This window comes from Corythoichthys intestinalis, chromosome 5 (genome assembly GCF_030265065.1).
Source record: "Corythoichthys intestinalis isolate RoL2023-P3 chromosome 5, ASM3026506v1, whole genome shotgun sequence".
Lineage (NCBI taxonomy): Eukaryota > Metazoa > Chordata > Actinopteri > Syngnathiformes > Syngnathidae > Corythoichthys > Corythoichthys intestinalis.
The window spans coordinates 31134238-31156539 of NC_080399.1; the positions used below are offsets into that span (position 1 = coordinate 31134238).

The 22302-nt window shown below is 36.8% G+C and overlaps 1 protein-coding gene across 2 annotated transcripts; it reads right to left on the minus strand.

The window, feature by feature from the left end:
• Window positions 1-1669: 1669 nt before the first annotated feature.
• Window positions 1670-22211, minus strand: ppcdc (phosphopantothenoylcysteine decarboxylase). 2 transcript variants are annotated; one of them, XM_057835720.1, is made up of 6 exons: window positions 21965-22211; window positions 19228-19323; window positions 14680-14808; window positions 14438-14606; window positions 5034-12637; window positions 1670-4906 (listed from the first exon to the last, which is right to left on the minus strand). In XM_057835720.1, exons 1-5 carry the CDS (start codon window positions 22106-22108, stop codon window positions 12549-12551), a joined length of 627 nt encoding a protein of 208 aa, XP_057691703.1. In that variant the 5' UTR covers window positions 22109-22211; the 3' UTR covers window positions 1670-4906; window positions 5034-12548. The 2 variants fall into 2 exon arrangements, with proteins under 2 accessions (XP_057691703.1, XP_057691704.1); XM_057835721.1 differs by lacking the exon at window positions 21965-22211 and adding an exon at window positions 20399-21940.
• Window positions 22212-22302: the final 91 nt, after the last annotated feature.

Sequence of the window (22302 nt, forward strand, 5' to 3'; positions counted from 1 at the left end):
GTAGAGTGCCTTCTTTGTAAGGTGTTTACTTATCACCGAAGAAAGCACAAAACAAACCACTTCTTTGGGGTAGTGTCCAGCCACAGTACATGGAAACATAGTATTTATGCTCATAATTCTGTACTCACGTTCTTGACTGTTGAATGCTAGATTCAGATAAAGAAACAGAGGTGAAGTTTTCAATCTAATAAGGTAATCTTCACTGTGTTTTGTCCAGATCTTATGATTTATGTTGCAGTCATTTACACAAAGTTTTGATTGTGTGTTGATGACTTTACAAGGTCCCTGATGGTTTCAATTAGCAAATAATGTGTGAAACACATGTCTAAAAACATTTTGAATGTTTAATGAGCTGAGGGACTCAGTGGAGTTTGTCTTTTATTAATGGAGTTCATGGAATTGAACTACTTTTTTCCTCATCTTATAGTTCAATTGGATCCGTCATGATAGCAAATGAGTTAAGTGGTGTTTCAGTGAAAGTGATGCCGTTGAAATTGTAAACTGTACTATTGATATTTTTGACTAGAAGATCAACTTAAAATTCCTGCAAATAGGAGAATGTTATATTTTTTTACTGTAATTTTAAAAGCATAAAAAAATAAATAAATAAAAGACCATTTTAGCTGAAACCAAGGGTGTAGGTTTGGTGTCAACATTGGTAGGGACGATACAACAGCATAACCTGCATGTACACTTTTTGCTGGGGCCGGGACATTCATAAAACCAAACAGATTGGGTGAACGGGGGTCAGGGCTACATTTCTGACAAATATGAACCTAATTAATTGGTAGGCTAAATGATCAATGCAAAATAAATCTCTATTGACTTGTACTAACTTTCACGTGTATTGGTTCAGGCAATACACCGTTTGATTCAAACCTTTGTTTTCAAAAGCTACGAAAGAAATGTTTTCAAAATTTCCAGGGCTACATTTCTGACAAATATGAACCTAATGAATTGGTAGGCTAAATGATCAATGCAAAATAAATATCTATTGAGTTGTACTAACTTTCACGTGTATTGGTTCAGGCAATACAAAGTTTGATTCAAACCTTTGTTTTTAAAAGCTATAAAAGAAATGTTTTCAAAACTTCCAGAATAAATATATGGATTTTATTAAGACAGTTAAATTGTAATATTTTAACATAAATCATGTTTATACATTAATACACTTGTTAATAATCTCTTAACTATCCAGGAGTGCAAAAAATAAACAATTGTCTTAAGACCACTCAACATTGTCTGTCTAAATAAATATAATTTAAAAAACATCTTAGTCAGGGTACAACAAAAATACATTAAAATGGTCCACAAGCACAGATAAACACAACAAAAAATGAAAACTTTTTACCTCGACTATGATTAATGCATGGACATAGCTTTGCATAGGGACGGTAAGGACATAACACTACCAACTTTTCAGGATGCTCAAATTGTCCCCACAAACTTTAAAGCAACCTTATTTGCAATACATAATAACTTCAGTTATGGGAAGACAATCTAAATTACCCATATATGTTGTAAGGATAGAATTGACCATTATTATACCATTATTAAGTCAGTTATTTTCATTATGTTCAGACTTACATTTACCTCTTTTACTTGCTGAATGTGCCAGTCCACCCCCCCCCCCCAATGCACGTTTGATTGGCTGATGACTTGACCCCTCCACCGCCCAACACACACACTAAAAGCGCCGAGAGAAATACAACATAACGACAACATGCCGCCTCCTCCGCTCCCTTCAGAGAGGAGGGATATTAGAAGTTTTGAAGAAATTAGAAGACTTGTTGTTCCTAAAAGATAAATGTTAGTACAAGTTATAGAAATTTTATATTAAAACCCCTCTTAATATTTTCATTTATTCATTTTTTTTTTTTTAATTTTCAATAAAAAAATAAACTAGTAGCTCGCCATTGTTGATGTCAATAATTACACCATGCTCGCTCATTGTGCTGAAACCTATAAAATCATTTGGGCCGAAGCGCCAGCAGAGGGCGCCAAACACCAAAAAACAAGTAACAAGCGGATATTACACTGCTGTCATTTTAATCTGAGCGGGGCATGTGCATTAATTGTGTCGAATATTTTAACGTGATTAATTTAAAAAAATAATTACCGCCTGTTAACGCGATAATTTTGACAGCCCTACTACAAATACATAATGAACCTTCACAATTACCGTATTTTCCACACTATAAGGCGCACCTGAAAGCCCTCAATTTTCTCAAAAGCCAACAGTGCGCCTTATAATCCAATGTGCCTTATGGACAAGTTTCCGAGGTAATTCCGCATTTCTGCTCGCGACTTCTGTTTTACACAAGGGTGTAGCTCTGCATAGGGATGGTAGGGACATAACACTACTAACTTTTCAGGATGCTTAAATTGTCCCCAACAGCTTTAAAGCAACCTTATTTGCAATACATAATAACTTCAATTATGGGAAGACAATGTAAATTACCAATATATGTTGTAAGGATAGAACTGACCATTATTATACAATTATTAAGTGAATTATTTTCATTATGTTCAGACTTACATTTACCCCTTTTTACTTGCTGAATGTGCCAGTCCATTTCCCTCCCCTCAAACGCACGTTTGATTGGCTGATGACTTGACCCCTCCACCACCCAACACACGCACTAAAAGCCCCGACAGAAATGCAACATATCGACAACATGCCGCCTCCTCCGCCTACTTCGAAGGGGAGGGATATTAGAAGGTTTTGGTTTTTTATCCGGCCAGCATCCACTCTAAGTAATGTAAAAAGACGTCAATGTTGTTGAGGTGGGGAACACACCCCTATCTTTTTTTTTTTTTACTGAAAGTTAAACATGTATCAGAGATAGAATAACTTTAAATTTTGTGAATTTGCTAACCTGCAAAACTCGAATAGGAAGCTGCTGAGAGAAGTGTCTACCTGTATGTGTTTTCTACTATAAAATTAATTAAACTGTGAGAAATGTAGTGAGTTTACCCTCTTCACCCCAATTCTTATTTATGTGTTCTTAAAGCAGCCCAAAGGAGCGTTCATTTTTTGTTGAGTTTGACTGTGCTTGTTGACAAAAGCAGTAGTGTTTTACATGTAAGAAGGTTCCTTTTTTATTTTTGTTATTCCCTGACTAATATGTTTTTGCAGTTACATTTAATATATTTATTTAGACAATGTTGAGTGGTCTTAAGATAAATGTATATATTTTTTTGCATTCTTGGATAGTTGAGATTATGAACGTTTGTATTTATTGTGTATGTTAATATATGTTCAGATATTGTAATTTAAATTTGCTAATAAAATCCAGACATTTATTCTGGAAGCTGTCAAAATCTTTAATAGTTTTTGAAAACAAAGGTTTGAATCAAATGGAGTATCACCTGTACCAATACCTATGAAATTTAGTATAAATCAATACAGATTTATTTTGCATTGTTCATTTAGCCTTTAAATTAATTAGGTTCATTTTCGTGAGAGATGTAGCCCTGACCCCCGTTCACCCAATTTGTTTGGTCTTTTTAATGTACCGTCCCTAGCAAAAAGTGTACATGCAGGTTATGCTGTTATATCGTCCCTACCAATGTTGAGACCAAACCTACGCCCTTGGATTAATGTGTGATTATCTGAAAAAAATGTCTGCTGAGGCTAGAAATGAAAATGTATATGTAAATAAATAATGTTGAGAATAAATGAATACATTTTGAATAAATGTAAGCCACCAGCCAATCAAATGTGCATTTGGGGAAAAAAATGGACCGGCACATTCAGCAAGTAAAAAAGGGTAAATGTAAGGACCGAACATAATGAAAATAATTCATTTAATAATGGGAAGGTCAAATCTATCCTTACAACATATGGGAAGACATTCTAAATGACCTATATCACTGAAGTCATTATATAATGCAAATAAGGTTGCTTAAAAGCAAGAATGAAGGTTTACATAGAGACGGTAGGGACATAACACTACCAACTTTTCAGGGTGCTAAAATTATCCCCACCAACTTTTAAGCAACCTTATTTGCATATAATAATGAGTTCAGTTATATAGATACTTTTGTTTAATTTTGTCTTCCCAAATGCTGTAAGGATAGAATTCACCCCATCATTATTAAGTGTGTTATTTTCACTTTTATTTATTTTTAATTTTGGCAGCTTTGATTCTCCATATCATGGTACCTCTTTTCACTTGCTGAATGTGCCGGTCTAGTTTTTTCCCCTCAAATGCACGTTTGATTGGCTGATGACTTGCATTTATTTAAAATATATTCATGTTCTACATTGTTTATTTTAAAATATTTTTATTTGCAGCCCATGCGTACATTTTTCAGATAATTATACATTAATCATATTCAAGGTAAGAAGTAGTTAATATATGTTCAAATACTGCACTTTAAATTTGCTAATAAAATCCAGACACTTATTCTGGAAGTTTTCAAAATGTTTTTTTTAAGTTGTTTTTTTTTTAAGTAGTTTTTGAAAACAAAGGTTTGAATCGAACGGTGTATCTGCTAAACAATACACATGAAAGTTAGTATAAGTCAATACAGATTAGTTTTGCATTGATCATTTAGCCTATCAATTAGGTTTATATTTGTGAGAAATGTAGCCCTTACCCCCGTTCACCCATTCTGGTTGGTCTTATTAATGTCCCGTCCCAAGCAAAAAGTGTACATGCAGGTTATGCTATTATACCGTCACGACCAATGTTGAGACCAAACCTACGCCCTTGCTTTGGTGGGGACAATTAGAGGATCCTGAAAAGTTGGTGGTATTATGTCCTTACCGTCCCTATGCAAACCTACGCCCTTGGCTGAAACCACTGTTATCCTTGGTCTGTTGTACTCAAAGGAGCCAGTCCAACCAGGCTTAGCCATTCTTTTTGGGAAATCTTACTGCATAAGAACTCAGGAGTACCTGTGGAAACCACACTATTTATAGTGGACAAAAATATGAATATCAAACATTTGAAACTGTCTTATTGGACTGTTAAACGTTTTAATGCATATTATGATCAGATATTCTACCTCTCATGTTTATTTACCTCCAGAATGAGCTCACATGGCGCAGCACTTGCATCATTCGGGCTCATCTTCATCTGCGAGTTGGACTTTCATTTATGAGCCCCCAATGGACCTCCACGATTTAGTCTCAGCACGTCCTTGGCTCCCACTAGTCCCCGTGGCTTTACAGGTGAAACACTGCTCATCGAGGAGAAGGGGGATGGGGTGACGACTGAGGAGAAGACGACAGGGCTCCCATTGGAGTAACCACGCACTTCCCGTTACCATGGTAATAGAGCTCAAGGACAAGCAACACAAAGAATCATCGGGCAGCAGTGCGACATGGATATTTTTGTCCAACACACCTGAAATTGAACCCTAGAGCTTCATGGCTTCCGACAAAGATCTCCCAGAGAGGGTCAATTCTCCTTTGAACTATTCCCTTTCCCCCCGTCAATGTGAGTGAATCATTAAACAGCAAAAGGGCATGTTTCATTTTACTTTGGCATAGAAAAGTGATCCAAAGTACAACCCTCCCTTTATTCGTGTACACAGAATATAGCTATTCTGCAGCCAAAACTACAACCAAATTAAAATGATGTTCTTGTACTGGATTTTGTTGTAGTGCAGGAATTTTTTTTCAACAAGTTATTTAAATGTGCATGTTGAACTTTGAAAAATTTTGCACAACGGACAAATAATATATATGCAAACTGTTTACACTGTGTGGATGGAATCAGTTAAAAGAATCTTGTGTGACGCACTAAAAGAATAGCAGGTACTCTCTCAGGATATCACGTGTGTTGAAAAGGTGCTGCATAATCCCCATAAGAACACATGAGCCCAGATAGTGTTCGAGTTGCATCAGACAACACATCTGATCATGAGCAAAATATTGACATGGGTAACAATGTAGCAAATATAATGAAGGAAAAAACTGCAAAATGTGGGGTCAGTTCCAGATATCCGAAAAGCACTCTGATAAAAATGTAAACTATATAGCGAATATATATATATGATTACTCTCTGCCCACCAAGTTCAATGGATTGGATGTCAATAGCAGCCAATGAGTTAAAGGGAGAGTTGCAATTTGAACAAAAGTTATTATGACTAAAGATGCACCGATACCAGTATCGGCAGAGGGGGGCTGATCCGGCCTGAAATGGTGGTATCGGCGAGTACAAACAAAGAGGGCGCCGATACCATTTACCGGTCCCTTACTATAACACTTGACCACAGCCTTTTTTGCTTCTGACGCTCACTACCCTCTCTGTTGTGTGATGACACGTGATCACTTTTCATGCCATCAGCTTTCGATATTGGCCTGCTCCAGACCAATGAGAGCGGGCCAATAGGCACTCTTAACCAATGCCAGGGCAGCTTTTTCATATGCAGGAAAAACAAACTACGAGAAGAAAATGTCAGCGGTCTGGATATATTTCAGTTCATAATCCCTGTCGAGTACAATGGCTGCACGAAAGATTTGCGACCTGAAAGTTTCGAGAGGTGGAGTTAAATCGGTCAGTTTCAATACCTCGAACCTGATAAAACATTTGAAGACAGAACATGTGAACGAACACAAAGAGTTTGAGGCTTCAACAGCAGGACTGTCATCCAGAAGAAGAGGGCTGGACCGGAGCAACAATCCCTGGTCAGTTCAGTTCGTCTATACTTTTATTGCCTTTTACTGAAAGAAATGCTGCAGTAATTTGAGATCTGTTTCAAAAGTAGGGTTGCCACCTTTCAGAAATAGAAATAAGGGACGCTCCCCTCGCACCCAAAGCCGTACAGGCGACGAAAAATTCATTCATTTGTGTTGCATTGAATGAGGTGTGTCCAAACTTTTGGCCTGTACTGTATAATATATTATTTGTAGGACTGTCAAACGATTAAAATTTTTAATCAAGTTAATCACAGCTTAAAAACTAATTAATCGTAATTAATCGCAATTCAAACCATCTCTAAAATATGCCATATTTTTCTGTAAATTATTGTCGGAATGGAAAGATAAGACACAAGACGGATATACTGTATACATTCAACATACTGTACCTAAGTACTGTATTTGTTTATTATAACAATAAATCCACAAGATGGCGTTAACATTATTAACATTCTTTTTGTTAAAGGGATACACAGATAGAAAGACTTGTAGTTCTTAAAAGATAAATGTTAGCCCAAGTTATAGTAATTTTAGATTAAAACCCCTCTTAATGTTTTTGTTTTAATAAAATTTGTAAAATTTTAAATCAAAAAATAAACTAGTAGCTCGCCATTGTTGACGTCGCCGAGCGGTGACGTCACATGGGTTCCCTGCTGGTCTTCCAAAGTGTCTTTAACTACGTGAGGTAGTGATTGAAATACACCACAAGGTGTCAATAGCGAGAATTAAATTACTTAGAAATCAAGCCAATGAGTGACGCCGTAGTTCCCTGTTTACTGGTCTATCCATTGAACTTCACGGTCATATGAGTGCTGGCTTCACAACGTACGAGACCTCTGATAGTTTGTATATTGTGACTAAATACTGCCATCCAGTGTATTTGTTGAATATTAGGAATAGTAGGAATATTATTTTTGTTGTGCTTTCACTAAATGATACTTATGTTTGTTGTGAAGGAGTTGCCGAAGATTATGCCAATAAACGGCGCGGTCCAATGAACGCCTGTGTCCACTCGGCTTTCTCTGCCTCTTAGCTCTCAATGTGCAAAAAACGGCGTCATTGTAATCTGCTTGAGGCAATGCACGAGCGGGTCATTCCGCGCATGCATTAAATGCGTCAAATGTTTTAACGTGATTAATGAAAACAATTAATTACCGCCCGTTAACGCGATTAATTTGACAACACATTCTTTTTAATAAGAATGAAATGTAAAATACATATATATTGGGGACCGAAATGTCTGAAACCATGTGACTTATGCTCTGATGTACTGTATCTGCCAAAGGAGACAGCACGAGAGAAGCGCAGCAGGGTTGCGGCGGGCCAATGCAGGTTCATCGATCGAAATAGCGTCGTACACTGTGCTTGTCCTGTTTGTTAATGACAATAAAGTTTTCCATTGCATAAAAACTAATAATTTAAAAAATAATTTAAAAAAAAAATAAATAAATTGTTGCAAAAAGTATGATTCTTGGGTAACTGTCTTAGGATTTCATCCTTAATTATTTATATTTGAATTTAATTAATCATCTTTTAAAATGTTTACTTACCCTTTTATTAATTCATCATTGTTATGATTTTTTATTTATATTTAATAATGATTTTTACATTTTCTTGCTCATACAGTATGTATTTCTTAATTTTCAGCAATGAATCCACACATGAGACGAAACAGACCTTATCCCCCTTCCGAGAGCAGCTAGGACACAGTTCAGTTTTATGGTAGATGAAGTCGCTGGGCAATTCATATTTTTTTTGTCTGATTTGCCTTTATGATTTTTTTTTCCTGATTGAAAAAGATTAATCTAATCTTGACATACCGTACGAATTACAAGACATTGTGAATCAAATAAACAATTAAATGGCATTAGAACAAGACAACCCTGACATATCGATTCAGACGAGAAAAATGAATCAAGTCCAAACTGAACACACTGAAGTCCAAACCAAACACACAGATGTCCAAACTGACTCGAATGTACTATTGCCATCAATGTACAAAAACATGTTCATTCAGTCAGCCCTCAGATTTTAAATGGATTGAACATTATATTGACGTCAATGGCGGCCAAGGAGTTAAGTTGTCCTGTTTCCACTGATTCACTTAAATATTTGTATCACATGATTGTAGCCCTTTAGGCATTGTCTGTTATAAAATAAAACTTGTTGTGAGTGGCTAGATAAACAAAAACATTGACTTTCATTACAGCATGTCAAGAAATTTTCTTCGAGTATAAAGAACATGTTCTTGTTTGGACAAGCAAAAAGAAAAAAAAAATGCCTCAAGATAATTGTTTCATCACACGGAGAAGAATTTTCTTTTCAGTTATCAGGAGCATAGCAAACTAAATGTTGCTAATGGTCTGATACTCACAAAAACAGTAGTGTGTGGGAATCGGCTCCAAATATGCGGGGTGTTAAATAAGGATGGATGCTGACATAAAATTGTCTATAAAACAATGTCTGTGTGATGCATAATTTTTCATGTCACTTTTCTGAAATCAGATGAAAAGACCTTTCTCTCTCTCTCTTTTTTTTTTTCTACTTAACCAAAAAAACTAACAAAACATAAGCGTTACCCCAAAATTAAAATGTACATCAAGAAATGACTTAACTCAAAGCTGTTCTCCAGCAATAGAGGTTGATCCAACATTCCAAGTGTGTTACCAATTCATACATGTGTCCCAACTTATCTCTATTACTTCCATCCCCCACTGTCTACATAACAGTAGATATGTAACACAAAGTGCTACTGTTTCCTCGTGAGCATTATTTAAATGTTCCCATGGCATTGAATCAATCACTGCTGGAATGTTCTGGTGGTCTTGGAAGACATTTGTCATCTGAAAATGTTCATCAGATCATTCACCAACATTAGATGAACAGTAAAAGCCTGAGCGGAGATCCAACTATTTAACACCAAAACTAAAAGACATGCTTGACTTTGATAAATGACAATACTCGCAGTCTTTGCTTGAACTGTATTGTTCTGCAGAAAGTAGTGTTTTGCATTTAAAAAAAGGAAAAAACAAGGCAAACAAAGCCCAGACCATCAAAACACTTTTAAAAAATCTAAATGTTAATGCATGCAATGCATTGCTTTTACACATTTCAATGCTTCACCATGAAAATGTATTCAGAAATTTGGGGACACTTGACAGAAGCCACAATAGACTCAGAAGACAGGTTTCAGTCCAAAGCTGCGCAATGGGTGTGCAAAACCTTCAACTTAAGTTTAGTGATCATAGTAAGAATCCGTTTCATCTGTGAAATTAAATTTGAGTTGGGATATGATAGGTGGAGTTGCAGAAAAAAAAAATGCTGTTATTAACATCATGAGAGACTTGCTAGGGCAAAAAAAGTCACCAATAGACTTTCAGTTCCTGAAGTAGGATTTTTGTCATTTGTTGCGTAGGCAAAAGGATGCTTCCCCAGGGTGTGACATTAACTGTCAAACATGGGAAATATTTGATTGTAAGTAGCCTGACGCCCTGGGGCTGTTTTGCTGGTTGCAGGCACCCTTAACAAAAATGGAACCCACACTTTTTTGAGCGCAATGAAGTACCCTCTGGTATGAGTCGACAGTGGTTGGTACCTTGAAAGATGACCTAGCATTATTTTTTTTGTGTAGACTTTTTTCATAACATTTGATGTCATTAGATCAGGTTTCCGTTCAAAATTGCCAGAAAAAAGCCAAGATTGTTATCTTGGCTTTTTTTTCTGGCAATAAAAGATAGAAAAGGACAATCATTTTTACATGCCTTTGGAAACTGAAATTTCATTAATATATGGCTGACTGCCAGTCATAAGTCACAATTCAACCAGGTCACAAACTCATTTTAATCCATTGTATGCACGAAACAATGGGAAAGAAAACTGGGATTCCATGCAAGGTTAGCTTTAACCAAAACATGAATAAAGCTATGCTGTAATTACCAGATGAAGAAAAAACAATATGGCGTGACAGATATGAATGAAAACTTGCGTAACAAAGGTGGAAGGTTCTGAAAAATATTTGATTTTAATTTTTGAAAGAAGCCAGATACATGTTCTGCTTTCCGCCAAATCTGGCAACTTTACTACTCTAGAGTACATTTTGGTTTATTTATGCCATGATATATTTTGTTCTATGCATTGATTTCAAAGTACAATGAGACATTGAGATGCATAAATATCAATACAAAAACTTGTTTTGACCCGTAAAGTACCTCAAGCCTTTTCAACAACAACAGCGCTAGAAAGCCACTATGTGACTAGGTAAAACAAAAGATTTCAGAATTAATATTATTTGGGGATGTCCATACAGTATAAATGGCCCAAACATGCCTGGTAAATATGGTTCTAGATTTTTTAATGAAACATTTTTATTTATTTATTTTTTTTTACAATGATGAGCCCAGAATCAATCAGTTTTACACATTTAACTAATTCACTACCATTTGATGGCAAAAGATGTCTGATCTACAGTAATTCCTCGCTACTTCACATTTTTTTAAAATTAAAAAATAAATACAGATGAGCTGTCCCGAGCCACTCTCCCTTCCTCCCTCCCCCTGCTCTTTGATGGTCAGGCAGTGTACTGGAGTTGCTTATTAAAGTTAACGATGAAGTTTTTTGTTTTTTCTTAATTATACTTTGAAGAAAAAAAGTCTTACATGTCTTATATGACTTCGCGGGTTTTCACTTGTCATCGCGGGTTCTGGTCCCCATTAACCGCGAAAAACGAGGGATCACTGTATTTGACCAGGGACGGGCCAGTAGAATGGTTTTTTTTTTTTTTTTTTTTAAATTCATCAATTAGAAAGGTTTGAGCAGTACTGGACTTATGTTCAAAGAATATTTGTATGCATTTTATTCAGGGCGGCAACTTGACTGTGGATCTGGAGCGCTTTGGTATGCACCGGGCTTCCTTCACATGGTAAATCAACAAAGCAACTTTGTACGCCAGCATGACGGAGAGTAAGGGAGTCAAGGATGAGTTATGGCCAACTGATAGCAGAGGAAGACCACCTTGAAATTTACGTGTCTTCCCTTTACTTTTGTGCCTTTCATCCGGAAATTGTGATTCTGAAAACATGCATGTTTGGCTACGTATTTTTTATTCAAGGTGTGCCTTAATTGTGCCCGATTGTATAAATGTGCCTTATAGGCTGGCCACCAATTTAGTGTGTACTACATAGCTAGACCTAATTAGTTAGGAAAGGCTTCACGTTGCCCACGACCTTGTAATGGTAAGCGAACAGAGCCGAAGCCAGTGGTTCTTAAACTTGCCAGAGGTACCGAGCCCCACAAGTTTCACATGTGGATTCACCGAACCCTTCAAAAATATGTAATAAAGCAGTTATTTAAATTAAAAACTGATACAGTATATCTAGGCTAGCAAGCTAATAATTTAACCAATTACCATTCAAAATTCTTCTCAATTTGACAGCATGTTTTATAAACTTTTGAAATCACGCTGTTCATTGGTCTGTTGTGTTCCTTCATACCAAGTGCGAGTCAAACTTCCAGATCAGTCAGATTAGATCGATCAAAATTCCAGATCAGGACTAGCAGCCAAAAGAAATAGATTAAGCCTGTAAATTAGGAGCAAACCAGTCCAAAACCTAGTTTAAAATGCCACTTTGCCTAGATTTAATCAGTGTACGAAAATAGGGCTCTGCATTTCTTTACCTTCACCGAACCCCTTAGGCTTACTCACCGAACCCCTGGGGTTTGATCGAACCCAGGTTAAGAACCACTAGCCTAAGGGGATGAATTTTTACATTATTTTGGGGCCAGGCAACTAAAAACAAAAAAAACCCTCAACGTTGTCAAATAAAACAAGAAACAGAGGTCATGCTTCTGTCAATGACACGATATCAGTAAAAGGATAAAAGTGCTGCCTGCCGTTCATGTTGGTGGAGATGACTCACTGGTTTGTTGAAGGCACTGCTTGATAACATTGATGATAGTCGACACTTCTGCCATGGCGCCTTTGCCTAGAAGACATCAACAATTACAAGAAACAAAGGGACATAATGTGTACTTTTATAATGATTCAAAATGTCTTTTTTTTTTTTTTTTTTTAAATTATAAAAAACAACGTAACTGAGCACTTTGTGTCTGTCTATTGGTATATTTATTACTTTTCAGATGATCATCATTAAGAATCCTGTATAGTTCAAACTTTAATGTCGTTACTGGCCTGTTTGTTGTTCTACATTATTACTTTTTTTGTTTATTTGTTTTAAATCTGATGCCACAGAGCACTGGCAACTGACCTAATGTTTAGGGTCGAACATTGTAAATCAATTTGCAGAGTAAATATTCACATTCTGACAGTAATCATTAAAATTCACATTTTTGTACATTTTCAGCACTGCCTATTTGAGGGAAAAAACACCTGTTTTAATTAATAAAGGGATGGAAATTTCCACGAAAAAATAAATAAATAAATAAGGGTAAAAAAATAGTCTTTAAATAATCTAAAATACAATGATTGACAGATAACATGGGTCTACAAGCAAAATGCTTCCTGGATAAAAGTAGTGAGACATTACTAAATTTGGGCCACTAAAAAAAATAAAAACAAAGCCAAAAGAGTCAATTGACTAGAGTTTTTGAGTTACAGTATCTGGCCGAAATGTTAAAATAGCAATTTAGGCGACAATGGGTATTGATTGAAATGTAAATTTTATTTCTTGGTAAACAGAAACTTTTTCAAAATTGTCTACCATTTCAGAATTGTGTAGGCAAGAGCTTTGACACAACTGGCAGTCTTCAATGTTTTGCATAAATTCTGGTGTTTTAGAAGTGGACGAAATACATTAATATAGCCACATTTCATAAGCGGTGGCACACACACACACATACAGTGGGGAGAACAAGTATTTGATACACTGCCAATGGGTTTTCCCATTGCCAGTGTATCAAATACTTGTTCTCCCCACTGTATGTGTATATATATATATATATATATATATATATATATATATATATATATATACTGGACTGTCTCAGGAAATTAGAATACACAATATTCTAATTTTTTGAGACAGTCCTGTGTATATATACAGGACTGTCTCAGGAAATTAGAATACACAATATTCTAATTTCCTGAGACAGTCAGGAAATTAGAATATTGTCATTGCCCCTGAGACAGTCAGGAAATTAGAATATTGTGTATTCTAATTTCCTGAGACAGTCCTGTATATATACACAGGACTGTCTCAAAAAATTAGAATATTGTGTATTCTAATTTCCTGAGACAGTCCAGTAGTATATATATATATATATATATATATATATATATATATATATATATATATATATACGTAAATACATATACGCATATATCCATCTTATTTCAAATGTAACAACTTGTAAAACTTATTATATAATTACACCAATGTATCTTTGTAATCAAACTTTAACATTAAATATCTTGAATACTTTAGTCAACAAGCACTAAAATCCTTTATTTTCTAATCCATGTCACCACAGCAAGTAAGATTTTTTGTCTGAAGCAGATATTTTCCAAAATTTTGTAGACCAGTGTAATGAATTATTGAAATAATTGTTGGTTGCAGCTCATTATATGAAACTGTTGACTCTTCTGGTCTGACTGACAAATACAAAATACGACACAGGTAGCATATGAAACTCTCTTGTTCCCCAGCAACATGTTTCTGGCATACATTCAGCCAAACCAAACAGCTTGGGGAAAAAAATGGAAGGTAATTTTCCATAATACCGTAGGTCTTCTTCAATATCTTTTGATTTTAATAGGCTCTGCACACCTATGTCTCCGCAAACGAGCTTCTTTGCAATGCAGGGGATTTCCACATAGCCAAACTCTTTCAGCCTTTGTACTTGCTGGGCTGTGATGGGATGCTGCCACATGGCAGTGTTCATAGCAGGGCAGAAGAGGAGAGGGCGACTGGTATCCCAGGCTCTCACCACACATGTCTGTCAATGATAAACTCATTTATTTCAACTTCACGTCTCACAAAAAACACATTTGAACATTTAGTATTCTTACCAGGAGATTGTCACAGATGCCACAAGAGATCTTTCCAAGTGTGTTTGCATCTAAGGGGGCAATGACAAGTAGGTCGGCCCAGCGTCTGAGCTCAATATGTAGCACTGGATCAGATCTTTGACTCCACATCTGGAACAAAAATTGAATTCACGGACATGACTTACAGTAAAGTGAAGCGCGAAAGACTCTATTTGTTGTGTCCATTTTTAGGTTTGAATCCATAAATATCAAAAAGCTGTAAACAAAAATGGTCACGATAAATAATATTGAAAATTAAACATAAAACTGTAAATTAGTCATGTAATTACAATGAATTACATCCGATCTCACTGTTTGATATCATGGTATTAATGGGGAAGGTCAGAACATTTAACATCAGGCTTAATCTTCAAGTTAGCGAGGCTTTAATTAGTCGGTGAAATTGATTCCAACAAATTCTGGTTAGTTTGTGAGTTATTTGTTAGTTTCAGGGCTGCAGAGTGGCTAAGCTAGCGCGAGTCAATTAGGCCGACTTAGCATGCCAATAAAAAACAACATATGCACACATGAAAATCATCGATGACCCATGCAATCAATAGTGTTGGCTTGTTTTTAGGGTAAAGTTATTAAACTTTACCACTGCATGTCAATATCTGCAGTATGACAAACAACATTTGTAATCCAGAAGCTCTGCAGAGGAGCAGGACAGAGTGATATCACATTGGTTTTTTTTTCACTGCTGATTTTTTATGTCATAGCCAGCAGGAAGTAACCAGTTTATGTTGTTACTCGTTCTTCATTGGGAATTTGTGGAAACTTTTCTTTGCCCATTTCTTCTGTCTGTTTCCAAAGCCTCTAAATGCACATTTCACCATGTTGCCGGCTGTCAGTTAACTCAGCAGACTGATGCTGCATTCGAGGAAGGTGGGATGTCAGAGTTTCCAACCTGAGATCTGGACAAATAGCATTGATTGGAACGCCTCCACTATTTTAACACTTACGAGAAGGCAGGTTTGCTGGAGGTCAAAGTGTCTTTTGATGGCCAAAATAAAAAACAACTTGTCGCGATGAGCTTCTTTGCTGTTTACATTCGCTTGGAACTCTTTGAGGTCTAACTTGTACTTGTAACTTGTACCCTCCGAGCGGGAGATGTCAGACTTCCAACTTTCCTCGAATGCAGCATGAGCACGATTGGCCGACGAAGTCCTGTCTATCTAACAAAAAAAAAAAAAATAGTCCTGCAGAATTAAATGAATTACCGCAGTTTTTTTGTGACATAGTTTTGGCCGCATGGGTGTTTTGGAACAGTGATCTGCGTTTTGAATTTATTTGGCTATGTTGGATCTGTTTATAGATCTGTATTGTTTTTTATTGGCATGCTAAATTGGTCCCATTGACTCGCGCGAACTTACTCACTCCGGAGCCCTGAAACTATCAAATAACTTACAAACTGCAAGGAATTTTTTAAAATCAACTCCACTAACTAATTAAACCCCTGCTAACTCGAATATTAAGCCTAATGTCAAAAATTCAGAACTTCCGCTTCAAGCTCACAGTAAGATAATTGTTGTAATACTGTAGGAAAGGTGGCGGTATTGCTGCCTACCTGCCTACGAGTTGAAGGCCTATTGAAAAACTAACTGCGCACTCGGAGAGCAGACCTAAGCATCCAAATTCAAAGCCATATTGGCCATATTTAGTAGAGCAGGCACTCTACTTTTATCCTCATGCCACAAAATGTCATCACTCTTTTTTCTTCTCAGCATATCAACTAGAGATGTCCCGATCCGATATTTGGATCGGATCGGACGCCGATATGGGCAAAAAATGCGCATCGGTATCGGATCGGCCGACATGGAAAAATTCCAATCCAGACTTTCGATCCAGGTTTTTTGAAAATCCGGTCCGGGTTTTCCAGCGCACCGATATACATAATCCATTCCAGTTTTTGCTTCGGTTTCCCTAAAATCCGGTCCGCATTTTACGGCACTCCTTCAACACACTCCATTACCGTCTCCCAATTTACCGAGAGACTTTATCGGTTAAAATGTCAGCTGTGTGGGATCATTTCACCTTAAAGGACGACAAAGACGAAGAGGCAGAGTGCTACATATGCCACAATAAAGTCAAGCGTGGTGGTAAAGCTGTAAGAAGTTTTAATACAACCAACCTAATCAAGCATTTAGCGACATACCACCACAAACAATATAAGGAGTATGTTAAGAAAACCGAAGACAAAAAGAAGGGTCCTACGCAACTAACACTGGCAGAAACTTTTGCTATGCGTGACAAACTGGCAATCAACAGTCCCAAAGCCCAGGGAATAACAAGAGTCATTGCCGAAGAATTCATTCTGGATGATGAGCCATTATCTCTCGTGAGTAAAGACACACCATCCAACACTTTTATGCTGCATTCCAGAGAAGTGGGAAGTCGGATTTATCCCACTCGGATGGTACCAGTTCCGACCTCAAAGCGTTCCAAGCAAATGTAAACAACAAAGATGGCTGATCGCGACGAGGTGTGTTTTATTTTGGCCATCCAAAGACATTTTGACCGCCAGCGAACCTGACTTCCTATAAGCGGTCAAATAGTAGAGGACAAACGACGGCTGCGTTATTGCCCACACTGTAAACTACCTTTTTTTAGTTACATCCTTTGCTGATCGTCAATATAAAAACATAGCGCAACAAATTCACTGTATGAGAAAAAATACATGGCGTCTCAAATAAACTTGATTTACTTCATTATTGTGTTATCATTCAATACGTTTTCTTGAGCGCCATTTTGTCCAGTGACGTCAGATTGAAACAACTTGGAAGTCGGGGTAGTTATTTTTTCTCCGACTTCGCGACTTGCACCTCCCAGTTCGAGTGGCGTTCCAATGATATTTTCCTAGTCGGAGGTCGGAAAAGTCCGACATCCCACTTTTCTGGAACGCAGCATTAGAACCACGGTACAACATGCCCAGACGTCATTACATCCTTCAGCGATTCGGCCGTGGAAGATTCGAGAACAATTCACAAACATCCAAATTCCGATTATTGAAATATGTCAAGTAAAGCGAAACTAATACACAGCGCGGTCTTCGGGACGCAATGCCGTTGCGTCCCGAGAGTAAACATCATGCTTGTCTAATAGATATCATATGTATATAGAACTAGATGCAAAATGACAGACTCGACGCAGTTAGCAACACATGCATTGAAAACTACGTGCGTTAGTAAACAGCCGCCATCTTAAAGCAGGAGACTTCCCTTGTAGGCTGTTGTAGTGAACCTTCCAAGCGAACCTAATTAACTTTTTATCTAAAATACTCCTAAATCGGCAAAATCTTGACTTGAATCTAGCTTCAAAACAGTTTTAAAACTTTCACATGTCAAAAGTAGACAGAAGGGAAATTATGGAATAACAGGAGCAATTTTAACAACTTTAACAGTTGATTCGCAAAATTAAATTAATTGAATGTAGTTTAAACCTGCTGATACAGAATGGGGACTTGAGTATTTCATTTACTGTTTTAAAATGTTAACTTGATACTGAAATAGTCGTTTATTTAAACCTGAGAGGCTTTTTATACAATTATTGTAACTAATGCACGAAACATTAAAAGCATCTAATAGCTTGGGGGGTTTGTGGGATTTTCCACTGACAGTTTACAATATTATTTGCACGTTTTACTGACTGACTATGCCATTTCTGTTTGTTATTTATAATGTTTTGTGTTTGTCACTGAATAAACATGTCAGTTTCTTGTTACCAACCATTGTGTGTTATTCTAACTCACCTAATTCAGCTGGCTAGTTGTTATCAAGAGTACTAAAACCCTTTTCAACATGAGTCTGACAACTAAGTAAGGAGGCTAAATAACTTTATAAACTTTAATACATGCTCAGATAGGCCGGTATCGGTATCGGCCAGTATCGGTATCGGATCGGAAGTGCAAAACAATATCGGTATCGGATCGGAAGTGCAAAAACCTGGATCGGGACATCCCTAATATCAACTACCCTGCAAAACTGAGTTAAATATGCTATTCTGTTTCCAAATTATCGCGAGTCTTTTTCTGACCTTTGTGTTTAATACCTCATTACTCAAAATGTAATCTAATTCCATTTCATTTTACAAACATATCCTGCAAGTTTCATAACAATCCTTTTATCTGTATCTTGAACAAAATCATACAGACAAACAAACACATGGAACCACAGACTTAACCCCGCCTTCCGTTGGTTTCACCTTCTGGCGGATGAAATTAAAGTACTCATTAAAGGCAGGCCTTTACCTAAAATTTCATACGTGAACCTACTTGATCTAATAATGGTCTTGTCTTTAGTTTCACAAAAAACCTATCCCATTCGACTTTGGAAGAGAGGTGAGGATGCTGGTTACACCTTGAACTTTTTACCACTTAGTCACAGGACATTAATAGACAAATAACCATTCACAGTCACACCCAGATATGACTTGATTTATACTTTTCAACAGGCAAACTCCCCACAGGAGGACTTTAGCCAAGATATGAACCACAAATCTCAGAACAACTTTCATCTTAATACAAACACTTACCTCCCATTCATCTTTGTCACTGTAAATTTTCACTGACACCTCTTCGGGGTTATAGAAATGCCCAGCATGCACAGTGGTGACCACTCTTACATCCACCTGAAATTAATTAAAAAAAAAAAAAAAAAAAAAAACTCATTGCCTGCCATTGACATCAACAGATGCCCAATTCATTTGAAATAGAAGGAATGGCGGTGAATGCTCATGTTTTAGCGCCAGTGATCGCACAAGACATCTAATCCATTTGGACTGAAAAAAGATGGCAGCAAAATGGCAGCCACTGAGTTAAAGTGCCTTTGAGGTAAAGCACAATTTTCATCGCTGCCCCCACACCACAGGTCTTCAATAACATTGTTTTTTCACAATTAATATGGCCTGCTTTGTGCTGCCATGCTGGTGATGAGACCTCTTCATCCCTGAACTGTTTTATTTATTTATTTATTTAATAGAGACAGTGCACATTGATGAACATCTATTAGACACATGCAAAAGATGTAAATACACGAAATTGTAGCAACAATGCTGATTTATAGCCGCAGTTCCTTGGCAGGTAACACAAAGACACAAAAAGACAAAAACGAACAAAAGATTACAATAAAACGGCACAGTACAATACGTTACTCTTAGTCTTTTGGACAGTAATACTTACTAGTCTTAGACATATTTTAATCATCATTTCAAAATGTGTTTGTCTTCGTCTAGTTTTTGTTGACGAAAACTCAGAATAATTTCGTCTAGTTTTTAGTCGATGTTTACTCAGTGTTTTTTTTTTTTGTCTGTAAAATTAAATAAAGGTTTCCAACTATTTCGAATGAACATTGACAGACAAGCACATATTGTAGCTTCAAGCATCAATATATCACAACTTGGTGATAATACACACTCAGCAGGAAAACATTATTTTCGATTAATTATACCACCTGACGCCACAAACTGTATGTAAAAAAAAAAAAAAAAAAAAAAAAAAAAAAGTTGAGAGTTTAAGAGGATGCTCGCCGTTGGCATTAGCCTAATGCTAATGCCGTTAGCATTAGCCCAATGCTAATGCCATTAGCATAACAGGAATGCTATGCTAACGCTACATTTAGTGTGTGATCATCACTCAGCACAGACCTTTAAAGGTTAAAGTAACATTGCATATTCTCTCTTGCCAAGATAAGAAAACAAATCTTACCGTGTGCGTTTCATAACACGCAATGGGGCAGACTGAAGATTGCACTGGTGTGTTGGGGGGGACACAGCACGTCCCATGAGTGACACAACCAGACACTGCTACGATGCAGGCTAACTACACATTAAAATGTCACACATAGTGAACATGTGATGAAAACAATGGCACGTTTTCGTCTCGTCATACAAAAAACGGAATTTGTTTCGTTATATTTTAGTCTCCGAAGACACGTTTGTAGCTCGTTATTATCTCGTCATCATCATGAAAAAATTGTTCATCGACAAAATATTTTAGTTATATTAATCGTTGACGAAAACAACACTGACTGTCAACCACTGCTTGAGCTGAGTTTTGAAGGTTTGTATTGTGGGACACTCCCTGGTGGCGAGTGGTAAACTATTCCAGATTTTACTGGCCTTTAAAGAGAGAAAGAATTGTAACCGAAGGCTGTTTTTCTGATTGGGACCTCACAGAGGAGGCCCTGAGTCCATTTTTATTTTTTATTTTTTTTAAAGTGCGACATGGGAGGTGGGTCCATGTAACACCTTGTACATTAGACAAGCCGTTCTCACAATTTTAGTGCTTCAACGATTAATCGATTAATTTGAGTATTCGATTAGAAAAAAAGATTGGAATTAAATTTTGCTGCTTCGAGTATTCTTTTATTTAGGATGGTGTTGTAATGGTTTGTTTTGAATGTGTTTGCATTTAGTTTTATTGATTTGGGTGGATACAATGCCCTCTAGTCTGCCTCATTTCACGTGGCTGAATCCAGCTGCTCCCTGTTAAGACCAACATAAGCTCAGTTTTTGTTTGAGCTAATGTTTTTTTTAATGCATTCGTAAAGTAGTTTATAGGTATAGTTAGCCGTTTTTTGTGGGAATACATGTCTGAACCATTTGTTCAGAACATTGTAAAAAAAAAAAAAAGTTGGCGTTTTATAGCATTTCAGCTAGCGGACTTTTGTTATGTAAGTTAGCCAATTGTTCTTTTGTTGTACATAGATCTTCATTTTAAAACAAAATTTATACCGTTTCAAGCTCAGCGCAGGTATTTTTATTATTTATGTTCCTTATCCGATTACTTGATTACTCAAACTAACTAGTTTATCGATTAATCGACTACTAAAATAATCAATAGCTGCAGCCCTAAACAATTTTAAAATGATCAAGGCTCAATGTATAGTACTTTTTAGAAAATGTTACAAACATGGAATGACACTGGTTTTCTGGCAAAGACCATTAACGATTTATTTGGATAGGGATTCTGTTACTGCATGTACTGACAGCTGCCATTTGCCAGCATGTAATGCAATGTTCAACGCGTGATAAAATCATTGACTGTAGAAACATTCTAGCAGCCCCAAGTGTTATAAAAGATCTTATTTGTTTAAAATTGTTCATTTTAATTACTACAGAGTATGAAGTAATATTGTAGTAGTAATTAGCAGTAATTATATGAACTCACTAGTTCACATTAACAGCTTCAATACAGTATATCCTCGCCCAAGTGCTCCAGGGAACAGGCGTGCGTGGGAATGACGTTTTTTGTTTTGTTTTTAAAGCTCACCCCGGGTAGACGAAGAAGTTCAGAGACCAAAATAGGAAGTTTGAGAGCAGCTACACTCCCAGTCACTCCAACGAGAACACAAAAAGTTCCAGGGGACTTCACCCACTCGCTTCGAGTATGACAAACATCTTTATCCGTGTGCATGCTGGCATACCGCCGCAGGCGCTACACACCTGGTGGGCGTTTTCTCTTTAGAAAACGGCCGTTTGTTTTATAGCTTCTTTCCAACTATTTCAACTTCCGCAAATAAACCCCAACCGCCAATGAGAATAGAAAATAAGGAACCGAGCCAATCAGAGAAAGGGATGAAGAAGTGTCATTCTGTCGAGCTCGCGCAC

What these genes read in the sequence shown, in the direction of transcription:
- ppcdc (XM_057835720.1), bottom strand. Translation starts at nt 22,108, where the DNA reads ATGCACACGGATAAAGATGTTTGTCATACTCGAAGCGAGTGGGTGAAG. An exon ending in GCATCTGTGACAATCTCCTG is followed by an intron (nt 14,607 to 14,679) that starts GTAAGAATACTA and finishes TATCATTGACAG; the next exon opens with ACATGTGTGGTGAGAGCCTG. An exon ending in GCTCGTTTGCGGAGACATAG is followed by an intron (nt 12,638 to 14,437) that starts GTGTGCAGAGCC and finishes GATGTCTTCTAG; the next exon opens with GCAAAGGCGCCATGGCAGAA.